The sequence below is a fragment of the Pelodiscus sinensis genome, chromosome 21 (genome assembly GCF_052426305.1).
Source record: "Pelodiscus sinensis isolate ZL-2025 chromosome 21, ASM5242630v1, whole genome shotgun sequence".
Taxonomy (NCBI): Eukaryota; Metazoa; Chordata; order Testudines; family Trionychidae; genus Pelodiscus; species Pelodiscus sinensis.
The window spans coordinates 26,170,984-26,185,710 of record NC_143072.1 but is presented as its reverse complement, the minus strand read 5'-3'; the positions used below and the strand labels follow the sequence as shown (position 1 = coordinate 26,185,710).

Below are 14,727 nucleotides of genomic sequence, written 5' to 3'. Positions count from 1 at the left end.
CAGGTCATGTTTTCTAGACCTTTCATCATTTTTGTTGCTCTTCTCTGGACTGTTTCCAATTTGTCTACATCTTTCCTCAAATGTGGTGTCCAGAACTGGAAATTCCAGTTGAGGCCTACTCAGCATGAAAGTAGACGGGCAGAATGAATTTTCATATCTACTTACAACAGTCCTGTTAGTACATACTAGAATCAGGTTTGCTTTTTTTGCAGTAGTGTCACACTGCTGACTCATACTTAGCTTTCCCCAGTGCTCCTTCCTAGGCTGTCATTTCCCATTTTGTATTTGTGCAATTGATTGTTCCTTCCTAAGTGGAGGACTTTTGTATTTGTTCTTATTGAATTTCATCCATCTTAACCTCAGACTCTTTCTCCAGTTTGCCCAGAACAGTTTGAATTATAATCTTATCTTCCAAAGCACTTGCTGCAACTCTTCCCAGTTTGGCATCATCTGCAAACCCTATGCCATTATTTATTGAAAGAACTGGACCCAGAACTGATTCCTGTGGAACCGCACTTGTTATGCCCTTCTAGCATGACTGTCAACCATTGATAACTACTCCCTGGGAATGGCTGTCTCCTGGGAATGGTTATCTAATGAGTATATGCACCTTATAGCAGCTCCATCTAGGTTGTATTCCCCTAGTTTGTTAATGAGAGAGTCATACGAGACTGTACCCAAAAACCAAAAAGTCTAGATATACCATATCTACCATTTCCTTCTTATGCACAATGCTTGTTACCCCATCAAAGAAAGATATCAGGTTAGTTTGATATGATTTGTTGTTGAGAAACCCATGCTGACTATTTCTTATCACCATATTGTCTTCTAGATGCTTACAAATGGATTCCTTCATAGATTCATAGACTTTATGGTCAGAAGGGACCATTATGATCATCTAGTCTGACCCCCTGCACAGTGCAGGCCACAGAATCTCACCCACCCCTCTTAGAATAATCCTCTCACCTATATCTCCAATATTGAAGCCTTCAAATACTTTGACGGTCCCAAGATGCAGAGAGTCCTCCAGCTGTGATCTGCGCCCTATGCTACAGAGGAAGGCGAAAAACCTCCAGGGTCTCTGCCAATCTACCCTGGAGGAAAATTCCTTCCCGACCCCAAATATGGCGATCAGCTAAACCCTGAGCATGTGGGCAAGACTCACCAGCCAGACACCCAGAAATTCTCTCTAGTAACTCCTATCATCCCTCCAATCATCCCTCATTATTTGCTCCATTATCTTTCCTGGTACAGAAATTAATTTGACTGGTCTATAAATCCTTGGTTTTTATAGATGGGCGCTATATTTGTCCTAGTCCAGTCATCTTGACTCTTCAAAGATTATAACCCATGGGTTAGATACCACCTCAGTCAGTTCCTTGAGTATTCTTGAATGAATTTTATCAGACCCTAGTGACGTGAGGGCATCTAACTTGTCTAAGTAATTTTGAACTTGTTCTTTCTCTATTTTAGCTTCTGATCCTACCCCATTTTCACTGGCATTCACTATGTTATCCTGTCACTAAAACCAAAACAAAAGTCATTAAGCACCTCTGCCATTTCCACATTTGTTGTTGTTTTCCCCTCTTCATGGAGTAACGGCCCTATCCTGTCATTGGTCTTCCTCTTGCCTCTTGTGTAGTTGTAGGATATTTTCTTGTTACTCTTTGGCCTGGTCAACATAGGAGTTTACTCCGAATTCAGCTGCATATGGTCAATTTTCTAAATGATGCGCCCACACTATCACGCCTATCTCATTGACCTTAAGGGCCACTGAAATTGATGTGGGTTATGCCTGATTTCATGAGGAGTAATGCTGTTCTCAACCTTACCTGGTTGTGTTTGACAGTGTAGACACTGCTCCCTGCTCCCCTGGAACTCCACTGTCTGCTGGAGCCCCAGGAGGAGGGGAGGGGGAAGCTCCAGGGAAGCCTTACCCTCCAGGGTCTTGGGAGGCAAAAGACTATCCTTCGCGCATTTGAGTCCCCTTTCAGGTTCCAGTTCTTCTTCCTGGAAAAGCAGTCCATGGTCAAGAAAGCCAAAACCCTCCCAAGTTTTTTTTTTCCTAGTCTAAGTGTTCTACCTTGAATATTTGTCATCTGTTGAGCCACTCACCTATCTAATCCAAATATTTCAGATATTTTTGTAGTATGTGGGGAAAGAAAGTCAGGGTGGTATCTCATAGGGATGTTAGAGATCATGTAATTGATAGTTGTGTAACCACATGACATTTTAGTGGTTACATGACTATTTGATAGTCCCCAGGACAGGGCTGGCAGCCAGTGAGCTCCTGGCCCCATTCCCGGGAAGCCCCCTGCCACCCCACAGTACTGCCACTTTATCAGAGGCAGCAGCGGGGGTGGCAGTTGGGAGCTGGTCCATGAGGGGAGCCAGTTTAAAAACCAGCTCCCCTCATGGACTGCTGCCTACCACTCTGTGCTGCTGCCTCTGATACAGAGGCAGCAGAGTGGAATGGCAGCAGCCATTGCCGGGGGCGGCTGAGCTCCCCACGGACAGAGGCTGCTGCATGGGATCTGGGTGCTGATGGGGAGCCTGCTTAAACCCAGGTCCTCACAGGCACCAGCTCCCGCTCCCCTTCCCCTGGCTATCTCTGATACAGAGGCAGCATTGGAAGGGGAATGTGTATAGTTGATAGGATTAACCGATAAGCCCAGATTTATGGGTTAAAAGTTTATTCGACTATACGCTAACATCCCTAGCATTTCAAGCACTCTGCTAATCCTCTAGGATCCACTGCTACATGAAACCTGTGCAGTGTTGTTCATAATTATTTTCTTAATTGTTTATTGAAGTTTTAAACTTAATATTAAAATCTACCCTGGCAGTATAGGAATATGGACAAATAGAAAGAGAGGAGCACAACCACAGAATTGCAGTTGGTATGGAAACAAGCAAGAATGCCATCAAATGAGTATATCAGAGTATATTCTGGAGTATAGAGTATAAAACTAAAGCAAGCTTAAAAACAAAGCAATGCTTACTTGAATGGGACTCCTTGGGATGGAATCTGGCCTGTGACAAAGGTGAAGGGCTGAGAGACCAATGCCCTGGGTTCCCTTCCTTGCTATGGTGCTGGTTACTTTTGTGATCTTCGGCAAGTAACTCCCTTACTCTGTTTTGTCCCTTACAAGGTCAAGTTGCTACTCATCTAGTGCAGGGGTCTCCAAACTGCGGCCCGCGAGGCCCTCTCATCCGGCCCGTGGAGACCTTTTTGTCTACGGAAAAAAAATTACGTGAAGAACAATTTGAGAACAAACTTGTCCGATGATAATCTCAGGTCACTGTTGATGTTAGGGACAACAAATCTAAAGCCAGAAATGTCTGCTATTTTGGCATCCAGGAAACAATTTCACCATTCACACTAATACAGGTGTTCATGTGTAGTGTATTAATGTGTTATTAAATAATAACTGAATAAAATAATATTACATAAATAATTAAAAACAACATCCATGTTTTGATTGTTTTTTATTTGGACCTCAAGTGTGTAGTCGGCCCCCGAACTGCTGTTTGATAGTTAATGCGGCCCTCGGGCTGAAAAGTTTGGAGACCCCTGATCTAGTGCATTGGGGTCCTTTGATGGAAGCTACAGTATGTCTTTGTTGTTTTCCAAGGTCCCAACCCCAAATATTTTGTAGAGTAGGGGTGTGTGAAATCCTGACCCTGTTGAAGCCCACAAGAGTTTCACTGTTACCTTGGTAGTGCCAGAATTACACCCTCAGTGCCTGCAGCCAGTGCACAAGAAGCACCCCAGCTGATGTTTGTTATCGATAGCTGGTTGCCAAAGACTGTCATAAATGTTCATTTTTATTTTGTGGAGTGAAGGGCATTTCTCAAGAAGGGTTAAGTATCCAGAGATTTCTAGATTTTTACCTGGCCATAGTCTTGTTCTTCTAGATGATCAGTGCTAGATGTTGGCTTCCCAAGCATTCTTGAAAAGCCACCTATCCATGCTTATTCAAAATATCCTGTATGCTGGTATTTTCAAATATCAAAGCAGATTGGTAGCTGTAGTTCATCCTTTCAAATAATGAGCCCAAATAGGAGGTATAAGGGCTCTCTGAAACAGAGCATATGAATGTTGCCCTGTAAAAATCCACACCTCAAGCAATTGAGTGGTCCGGATAAAACTCTCAGGAAGATAGAGAATTGCCTGAGCAGTTATTTCTCAGTTGAATATTTTTCAGAGTTTTCATGGGGTGACCACAGCTCTTTAAACTTTCCTTCTTATTTCTGCCTTTTATTTCAGCGGAAGCACCTGGCATGTTGTTACTGTATTTTTGATTGACGGGCAGTCTTCACTTGAGATCTGCTTTGTGCATAGTAAATTATAGTCGTCGTTGATGCTGTTGGGTCTGTGAACAGTTTCCTCTGCCTAGAGAAGATCTGGGCATTACAATGTTAAAATTTTATCGGTATAAAAAAACTTTTGCCTTTGAATAGTTACAAACTGTTTGAAATGTAGACTTGTCACTGAAATGCAGCACCCTCTGTTAAAAAAGAAAATGGTTAAAGCTAGTCGGAAGTTCACCATTGAGATAAGAGTTAGCCTAGATACAGAAATCCACTTAAGTGGATATGGTTCTTTCAGTACTTCGATTCCAGTGTGAAACCATTCTCTGTGTGTTTTATTTTCTTTATTGGGTATTTTCTTTGTGGTATGAGAGAGTAATACTTTCTATTTTCATGTTACAGGCACGTGATGTGCGCACCAATGAAGTGGTGGCCATCAAGAAAATGTCATATAGTGGAAAGCAGTCCAATGAGGTATGTGGAATATCTTGTATATTAAACCCAGATTGCTGAGATATTAGCTGTCCTGAGGGAGAATCTTTATATAACAGTTAAGATGAATTGGGGCATTGTGTAACCAGAAAAGTTTCTTTGAGCATTTTCAACATGCTTCTAACTAGTCCACTCCTGGCATGTAATGCTGGATTCATTTCATCCTGTCAGGAAGAACCATGTTTTATAGAACTGCATAAAATGTGAGCAAAATTGTAAATTGAAAACTAGTTTGCATCAAGATAGACAGCAATCAGACTTAATAGAAAGCTGAGTTGCCTTTTTAGTCTTCAATGTTTCTTTCTAATTTTGTTTTTAAAAATGCCCTGTTGCTTGCTAGATGAAGGATTGCTAGGAATGATAGCAATGAATACAATAGTGGCACAGGATCAGAAGGATGCCTGCCTGTAAAATGTAATAATAGCGTCTCAAGCCAGAATTCATCCCTTTCCTAAACTGACTGCTGAACGGTATCATTTTGAGAATCTTGAAAGAATGAAAGAAAGAGAAAATAATAGGAAATACGATAAAGCAGCATAAATGTGGGGAAAATTCTCAGTCTGTGGATAAGCCAGGCTTTTAAGAACCATCAGTGAAAGCAAGTTAAACATTAAATATTTTAATGGCAGCCCCCAGATTTTTTTTCTTTTTTCTAGAATACACTAGCAGAGATCATTAGCTTGTACTTTTGTGATTGTGAAGCTCTACTTTTCAGCTTGAGAAGCCTAACATGGGTTGGAATCGAATAGCGTGGTTGGAACGCTTCCTGATAGCGAAATGTGTTAGGTTGTGGACCAGTCTCCCAGAAGTGGTACAAGCCCTGTTGCCTGCTTGAGTCAGGAGAAGATTGTTCCCTCTGCTATGGTCTCCTTGCTTTAAGCAGTTCCACACTGGCAAAGGGATAGTAAGCTCACCTTACCTAAGCTTCAGGTGTCCATGAACACAAACCTAGGCTTGTCACCTGTACTTTGAAGAATTGAAGTATTCATTTAATTCTTTGGCAGTTTCTGATAGCTGTCTTTTCTTACCAGCCTCAATTCCTAGTTACATAGCTAAACTGCATGAGGTTCTTTTTTATTCTGTTTACTGCAGTAACTTGTTTAACTGTGTACTGACAAAAGTATAATTTGTACCTTGTCCTACTGTTTTTAATTACTATGAACTATAAATATTCTGTTCACATGAATGAAGTGAATTGTTAGTGCATTAGAAATAGGTTCTGATAGTCTTCAATGGATGTGTATCTATTTTGAAGAAAAAAAATCAGTTAAAAGATTTTCAGTGTTGCTTTTAAAAATTATTTTGAGAGGTTTGCTCAGGTTGTAGTCTAGTCTATATAATGCAAACTTCTTCAAGACACTTCTGTATCATTTTTTTAATGGGAGTCTCTCATTGGCTCTAGCAGAGACCATCTAAACAGGGGCATGCCTTGTTTCAAAACTAAATTTAGGAGCCTTAGACGTAGGTTTTGATTTGCTCTTGATTTGTTACTAGGGCTTGTCTACATGGGAAGGTTATACTGGTATACCTAAAGTGTGAATATAAACCAATATCATTATACCAGCATAACCTTCTAAGTGGACATTCTTGTGTGTGCTTTATTTTGGTGTTTTCAGTGTAGCTTATATTGTTTGAGAACAGGTTTAAGATAACCAAAAAAAGTCATCCTTATATTGCAAAGCGTGTCCATATGGGGGTTTCTAATGCTATACCTCTACAAGTATAACAAGTAGAACTTCCAAGTTGGGACAGGCACTTGCTTAGTCAATAACTTGCTTGGACTGACCTTATTTTTTCTTCCTCTAGAAGGATAGACCTTATAGCTGAATACCAGTTGTTGCATTTGAAAGGAAGACTGTGACATTCATTAAAATGTTTACCTAATTCAAGCAGAGATACTTGGAAGGGTTTGGACTAAGCCATCAACAGACTGTAGAGAAAAACAAAGACCAAGTTGTTGATCACAGTGATATTTCTGGGGAGTTCAAAAGGGCTGAGAAGCTTTAGATCTGGATAACATAAATGAGTTAAGATGAATAGTTACTAAGTTGGAATATGGGAGGATCAGCTTTTGAGGCATGTGTTAAAGGTGGCCTGCAAGGGATTTTTAAAAATGTGGTTGATTCCTTTATGACATACAAAGAGGAGAGCCTGAAGGGCATTTTAAAAAAAGTTTTCTTTTCCTGCTTCCTTTATACCTTAGGTTTAATCAGTAATGTCAGCTTTGGCCTTCTTTACTTGTATTCAGATTTTCTTGGGGCTCCAATTGCCTATTGAAGCCCCCATTGCTTGGCCAAAGAGACAGTGGTTGAATCATTAAGTGCATCCCCTTCTGAAGTAGCGATGTTAAGAAGCAGGTATTTCACTAATCGTGCAGTCTATAAAATGTTTATCGGCTACATGATTAGTGGATAAGAAGAGGTGCTCAGTCCCGGCTTGTGCTGGGTCCAGGACCTACCCCCGCTGTGGCTCTGCCCACCCCACTCTTACTATATTTAAACTGAAGAGCTGCAGTGGAGGTAGGTCCCAAACTCAGCACAAGCTGGGACTGAACAAGCCCAGCTTGCGCTGTGTCCAGTAGCCACTGTCTGAGGGGATCCCAGTGGGCAGAGGCTGCTTCACGCCCCCCACTGTCCCCATGCTGCTGCCTCAGATAGAAGCAGCAGCGGAGGGGAAAGGTGGGGGGCAAGTGGTACTGCGGGGGAACCAGTTTTTAAGCTGGCTCCCCCTAGCACCGGTTCCTGCTTTCCCTCCACTGCCTCTCATACAGAGGCAGCCAGGGGTGGGGAAACGCAAGACATCGACTACTCATATACATCCCTGTTCTGAAGTGTGTTAAGCAAGAATGTCTAAGTGTTTACAAAAGCTAACAAAGCAAGTTTTAATTAATCTGATTAAAAACTAATAGCAGAAGGACTGTTGTATGGATGGAATACGTCAAGTCTTGTGTATAAAAAGTCAGGATGGCTGAGAACTTAACAATTGGACATTAACAAACCATAAATCCCAATGACAATTGAACCTGGTGATCTGCTGAACAAAAAGAGGTCTCAGCTGTGCTTGGGGGTATTTCCATTGCTTCTCGCTGATTCAGCAGACATTCTAGGCTGCAGTTGTGTGTGCTGATTGTGCTGATTTTTGTGCAGGTGGTAAAGAAGGGGTGTATGCTGCGATGAGATGCTGTGTGTACTAGGGGGATGCTTATTGTGTATGTGGTCACACAGCTGTAGCACCTGGGCCAAGTAATCCGTCATCTGTGCAGTCGCTCTCATATAGCCAATGAAATATTTGCAGGTAACTTACCTTTAGAATAATAGGTTGTTGCCTCTGCTAGCACAGCGGCCTAGGACTTTTGGCACAGTGTTCAGCGCTTGGTGAACCCTTGTTCTGGGTTGAGGTAAAACCCTACTGAGATTGAGAAGTGTGAACTCACCCTCATAACGAAGGGTATGCTGCATTGCAACGTCTTGGCGACGAAAGGTTGCCAAAGTGTGTTTACACTGCTTCCTGTCGACCAATCATGGCCACATTTTTAGCTCCCCCTTCGACTGTCTGCGCAGTGCACTGTGGGTATGCCTCCCACAGTGCCTAGCGACACATTCTTTTGCTAGGCACTGTGGGAACCCGGAAATGTGAGGGGGGCTTTGTGGAACCACTTTACAACGAGGGACACTGAAATGTGTCTCTTTTGGGGATGCTTCCCTGCCGCATCCCACTCCTTTTCCTAAGTACCATTTTTCCTCTCACAGCATTCTACTGGGGCCTGTGCGATAGGTATGGGCGGTGGAACAGAAAATAAAGTCATTGTACCAGTTGACAGGCTTACCTTTATAGATCACTGCAAATACCTAGCATGACTGTTTGCTGATGAGGCAAGGTTAGGTTTAAGGGAAAGCCTCACAATTGTGTGTAGGTCCAGCTGTCATAAGCACAGCTGTGAAAGGGAGAGGAGTGTATTGGAAAATGAGCATTCCCAGAGAGTGGGCGGGTCGCATGAATGGTCCTCCTTCATCTCAGGGGTCTGCAACAGCCTGCAGCCCTTGAGGGTTCCTCCTGCAGCCCCGCAGTCCCCTTGTCTGCCCCCCTGTGCCTCTCATGCGCTGGGACACTAGAACCCAGGAGCCCTGCACTTACTTGCTCTTCCTGCTCCCTCCCAGCACTTTTGGAGCTCGCAAATCACCTGATTCGCGCCCCCTTCCTGCCAGAGCTGGAATGCTGCCAACAGCTGATTCATGGCATTTCAGATCTGGAAGAGGGGGAGGAGCAGGTAAGTGCGGGGCTCTGGCGCCCCAGTGCCTGAGAGGTGTAGGGGGGGAAACAGCCGAGGGGGAGGGGGGGCCACAGGTGGAGTCCCAGTGGGTTGCATGCTGCATGCAGGCCACAGTTTTCCAACCACTGGCGTAGAGGGTAGGTTGCTGGGCAAAGAATTCTGTATCTGTTTCAAGGGAGGCTGATGCCAGTTCTGTTCCTCTGCATTTTGATTAAACATTTCAGCATCTCTGTTTGGTCCTTCATGACCTCGATCGTACGGTCAGTGGCATCATTTCTATCTTTTGCTTCCCTGTCCCACCTCTTCTCCATTCGGTACGCTTGCATCGATGACTGATGCTAAACCTCCCTCAGTCTCTTCCTATTCCTCCTCAGTTGACGCGGCCTGTCAGCAGGAGAAGTTTTCTGAGTTGTCAAGGTCTCCCCTGCAATTAAGAATGTAACAAAAGAGGAATTGTAAAATTCCAGCGCAAGGTTGAAACATTTCACTGCAAAGCACCTTTAGCAACGTAAGCTGCCACTTTCCCACTGATCCTTCAGCAAAGCCCACATCTCTGCAGGCACTGTGCGCATGGTGAGTTCTGGGGAATGGGACCGGAAGGATGAGGGGTGTGCAGAGGGGCATAAAAGAATGCAGCCCGCTCTTGTGCAGCAGGCTTGCATGCAAGTCATTTCAATGAAGTCCACAGGCTGGCATCACTCTTGCTCATATCTTACTCCTGAGGGCAAGCAGGGAAACCCCGGGCTCTTCGGGATGCAAGTGGTGGGTTGCCTTGCTGCTTGTGCAGGAAGCAAAACAGCACAGATCAAAGAGTGGGTTGGGAGAATGTCATTCCACAGGGGTGGGGAAACAGCAGCCCTGCCATGGAATAGTTGTGAGAAAATGAATAAGTACCTCAGCAGAGTTTCCAAAGCAGGATTCCATTGACAAAGAATAAGAACATAAGAATGGCCGTACTGGGTCAGACCAAAAGTCTATCTAGCCCAGTAGCCTGTCTGCCAACAGTGGCCAGCACTAGGTGCCCCAGAGGGGGTGGACTGAAGACAACTATCAAGTGATTTATCTCCTGCCATCCCTCTCCAGCCTCTGACAAACAGAGGCCAGGGACACCATTTCTATCCCCTGGCTAATAGCCTTTTATGGACCTAACCTCCATGAAATTATCTAGCTTCTCTTTAAACTCTGTTCTAGTCCTAGCCTTCACAGCCTCCTCTGGCAAGGAGTTCCACAGGTTGACTCTGGGCTGTGTGAAGAAGAACTTTCTTTTATTAGTTTTAAACCTGCTACCCACTAACTTCATTTGGTGTCCTCTAGTTCTTCTATTATAGGAACTAATAAATAACTTTTCTTTATTCACCCTCTCCACACCACTCATGATTTTACATACCTCTATCATATCCCCCCTCAGTCTCCTCTTTTCTAAACTGAAAAGTCCTAGTCGCTTTAACCTCTCTTCATATGGGACCTGTTCCAAACCCCTAATTATTTTAGTTGCCCTTTTCTGAACCCTTTCCAAGGCCAAAATATCTTTTTTGAGGTGAGGAGACCACATCTGTACACAGTATTCAAGATGTGGGCATGCCATAGTTTTATACAAGGGTAGTAAGATATTCTGTGTCTTATTTTCTATCCCTTTCTTAATTCCTAACATCCTATTTGCCTTTTTGACCGCCACTGCACACTGTGTGGAAGTTTTCAGAGAACTGTCCACGATAACTCCCAAGATCTCTTTCCTGATTTGTCGTAGCCAAATTAGCTCCCATCATACTGTATGTATAGTTGGGGTTATTTTTTCCAGCGTGCATTACTTTACACTTATCCACATTAAATTTCATTTGCCATTTTGTTGCCCAATCACTCAGTTTGGTGAGATCTTTTTGAAAATCTTCACAGTCTGCTTCTGTCTTGACTATCTTAAACAGTTTAGTATAATCCGCAAAAGGATGCTAGAACATCTTGGTGTGCATCAACACCCTGCTTGGACCGCGCGCCTAGCTATGAAGGGCTAAGCCAGCTCACAGAAACATAGCCACCTGCCTTCATGTCTGTGACTCCCCACGGCAAAGCCACGTCCCCAGCCTCTCTTCCCTTACTTCATGCTCCATATCCAGCTGCTGCTGAGACTCCCCACTCGCTTTGGGACTTGAGAACCATTCCTGGCTGCCTGCCACACTGAGAGACCCTGCTGTGAGCCCACGTCCTCATCTAGTTCTCCTGCTTCATCAAGAACTTCGTCGTCTTTCTGCTGACTCAGGGCCTTCGGAAGTATCCACAAAGTTCCTGGTGGTATATGTGGGGCCACCCTCTTCCCAGGATTGTGTCTGTCTTGGGTGCAGCACCAGAATGGCAGTTCGCTCCCTCACCCTCTAAAGGAGCTGAGACCTTTATAGCATCTTGGCTCTGCACTGCAGTGTCCCCCGATCAGACCCTTCTTGCACGAGGCTTGAGAATTGTAGCCATAAGTGTCACAAGTTCATACAGGTCCCTGGCAGCTGGGACTGCATGGACTCCTCTTCCCACACATTGATAAGGGGTTCTCGCCAGTGTAGACATGCCCTAAGCATAAACTTGGACCTAAGCCAAATAGGGGAGAGGGTGTGCCTGCTTTTGGGCTGAGTATTGGTTTGGGTAGGGGTATGCATGTGTGAGAGCAGACAGAAGAGAGACAGGCAAGGAAGCCAGGCAAAAGCATGCAAGTATAATGTGACCTTGGAACAAGCTAGAGCCAGCTTCTGGAACCCATGTTTCCTGGAGAGGCTTGGGGGCTAAAAACTAGGAAACGGCTCTTTCAAAGCCGCGGAGGGGCTCCGGCGGGGGCGCAGCCCATGCGCGCCTGGGATGCCCCGCCGCCGGCTTCCCCCGAGGCTTTCAAAGCCGCGGAGGGGCTCCGGCGGGGGCGCAGCCCATGCGCGCCTGGGATGCCCCCCCGCCGGCTTCCCCCGAGGCTTTCAAAGCCGCGGAGGGGCTCCGGCGGGGGGGGGGGGGGGCAGCCCAGGCGCTCCTGGCGGCTTTGCTCCCGGTGCCTCTGGTCTGCTGGGGACCATCTCCAGCAGACCAGGGACACCGGGAGCAAAGGAGGCGGAGGGGCGCTGGGGTATAAGATGAAACCCTATCTTTTAATTAAAAAGATAGGGGGTCGTCTTATACACCCAGTCGCCCTATACGCCGGAAAATACGGTATACAAATAGCTTCTTTCACACTGACAGGCATGAATACAAAGTTTAAGGCAAGACTACACAACACGCAGGCCCCATGTAAGTCAGTTCTGCTGATATTAATAAAATGCAATATTTACTCAATTTCCACCCATATGACAGCATTTTTAATGAGCAATGACAGTCCAGGAAGTTAACTACTAACACACATAGCAACAGAAGATCATTATATTGACTATTTTTTTGTTTTTTTGTTTTGGCTCCCACCTGTGTGCTGCGTGTTGAGCCCTGCGTAAAGCCAAACCGCATTGCAGGCCACATGTTGAGTAGCCCTGGTCTAGCCCAGTTTCCTGTCTGCCAACAGTGGTCAATGCCAGATACCCTGGAGGGAGTGAACAGAACAGGAGCTAATGTTAACTAATGTTAATTAGTTCTCCCTTCACCAAAGGTTTTCAGAGTAAACAAAATCTGAATATTTTTGACGTGAAAAGGAAGCAAGTGCATTGTTTGACAACTTTCAAACTACCTTTAATTCATTATCTCTGGACAAAAAAAGAGACTTAGTCCATTTTTTTCCTTTGCAGGTCACCTTTACGTTCTAAATCAAACAATGTTTTTCTCTTGGGTTTTTCTTTTCAGTTTGAACTTTACATGAATTCAGGGTGACCCAGTTGGACAACTCTGTGCATAGGTGATAAGATAGAACTGTTGGCATGAGGTGTAAAAGTACAGAGTCATTATGTAAACAGAAGTCTTGAAAAAATTATTTCCTTTTCTTTTACTGGTATTCTCTTCAGTCATGATTTGAAGGACTTTCTTTGAGCCTGGATTTTATAGTGCTGAACTGTGCTGTAGGCCTTGTGTGTACAGTTCTATCTTGCATGGGTCCTAGAAAAGAAATTGGACCTTAGGGCTGATAGGGCCCACAAAATCAGAGCTACACCTTCTGATTTTAATGTGAGGGAGGATTTTTCTTTTTTAGATGAACATCAGAGCTGTTATTTTTTGATGATTTATTTGTGTTGATGTTAAGGGAACACTATCACCTTGAAATCTAGTCAGTTGTTAAACTGAGTTAAGTTTCAGGTGCTTTGTTCATCCAGTGTTCTTCCCAATTCTATTTTTCAGTCATATTCTCCTAATTTTAACATGCTTCTTCCCCCCCTCCCCCCCAATACCATGTGTATGGAAGGCAAACAAAAGGGGGCTGAGAGACTGACAGTCCAGGGGGAACAGTGAAACTGACCATGCGCAAATGATGTCAAAGCAGAAAGTGTGGAGGGGGGGGGGGGGCGGAGGGGAACAAGATTCCCCCCCTCTAATTCTAAAGTTACAGTCATGTTAGGTGCAAGTTGAGTGAGGCAGTAATATCTTTTATTGGACCAAGAAGTGCTCTGTGAAAAGCTCCAAGGCCTCTCTCTCTTTCACACTAACAGAAGCTGGTCCAATAAAAGATATTACCTCATCCATCTTATCTCTTTCACATCCTGGGACCAGCACAGCTACAACAACACTGCAAGCAGTAATGGGAGGTGTTATTTTTAGCAATATAAGATAGACCGTGTTCAGACTGAAAGTAATCTGTACATTGGCAGGGTTCCTTTAAGAATGAATTGTCATAGAACTATTCACCTATCAGTAGGTAAGGTAATTTAAACTGCTGTATGTAAAGATTGAAAGTGATAAAGGAGAAATGATATCCAGAATATAGTCAAACAGAGAATGGCAAATGAAGGTTGACCTGAAGTAATGTACTTACTAACAGGGCTGGGTCTTTACACCTCCCAGGCTGATTTTAAGGCAGCAGGCAGTAACAGAAGGTGATGGCAGCTCTCCTGACCTCCTTTAGCCTTGGTTGTGTTTGGCTGGCTGGGAAAAGGGTGTTCTCTAAAAAGAGACAACTTAACTTTTGGAGTATGAAGTGTGTCCTCTACAGGAAAGCTCAGCTATCAAATGTTGTGTTTTGTTCTACACGTGCACGTGTATAAAATATGAAATTGAGAGAACTTTGCCACAAAATTTAATTCCTTCATGTTTTTATTCTCTAGATAAATAAAATTGTAAAATGTGACATTTTCTTTTTGCAGCGTTGAGGCGTGTAACTCAACATGTTAATATAACTTTTTTTTTGAATTTCCAACTTCAAATATTTTGAGGAGGATGCAGGTCTCCCCCGTTTTGTCTTGGTTAGGTCACTTCTCGTTCTCTCTCTCTATCTTTTTAAGTAATAATTTTGTAAAGTTTCTTCCTATTCCTTTTCTCTTCCACAGAAATGGCAGGATATTATTAAGGAAGTCAAGTTCCTACAAAGAATAAAACATCCTAACAGTATAGAATACAAAGGCTGCTATTTGCGTGAGCATACAGCTTGGGTAAGCTGCTCTTCTCTCTGCTCTTCTATTGCTTTGTGGAGGGCAAATTTAAGTAAACACATGTCTCCAGCTGGCTGTAGGACAGTGGTTCTCTTCCCTGTCTTGCACTTGGGCTGCAGGCTC

The 14,727-nt window shown here is 44.0% G+C and overlaps 1 protein-coding gene across 2 annotated transcripts in view; it reads left to right on the top strand.

The window, feature by feature from the left end:
• The window catches only part of TAOK1 (TAO kinase 1), a 126,945-nt gene that overhangs the window by 68,621 nt on the left and 43,597 nt on the right, over window positions 1-14,727 (top strand). For both annotated transcript variants that reach the window (XM_075904565.2, XM_025179815.3), the window contains exons 3-4: window positions 4,717-4,788; window positions 14,503-14,604. In XM_075904565.2, coding sequence (XP_075760680.1) covers window positions 4,717-4,788; window positions 14,503-14,604 — 174 coding nt within the window. The remainder of the gene's footprint in view (window positions 1-4,716; window positions 4,789-14,502; window positions 14,605-14,727) is intronic.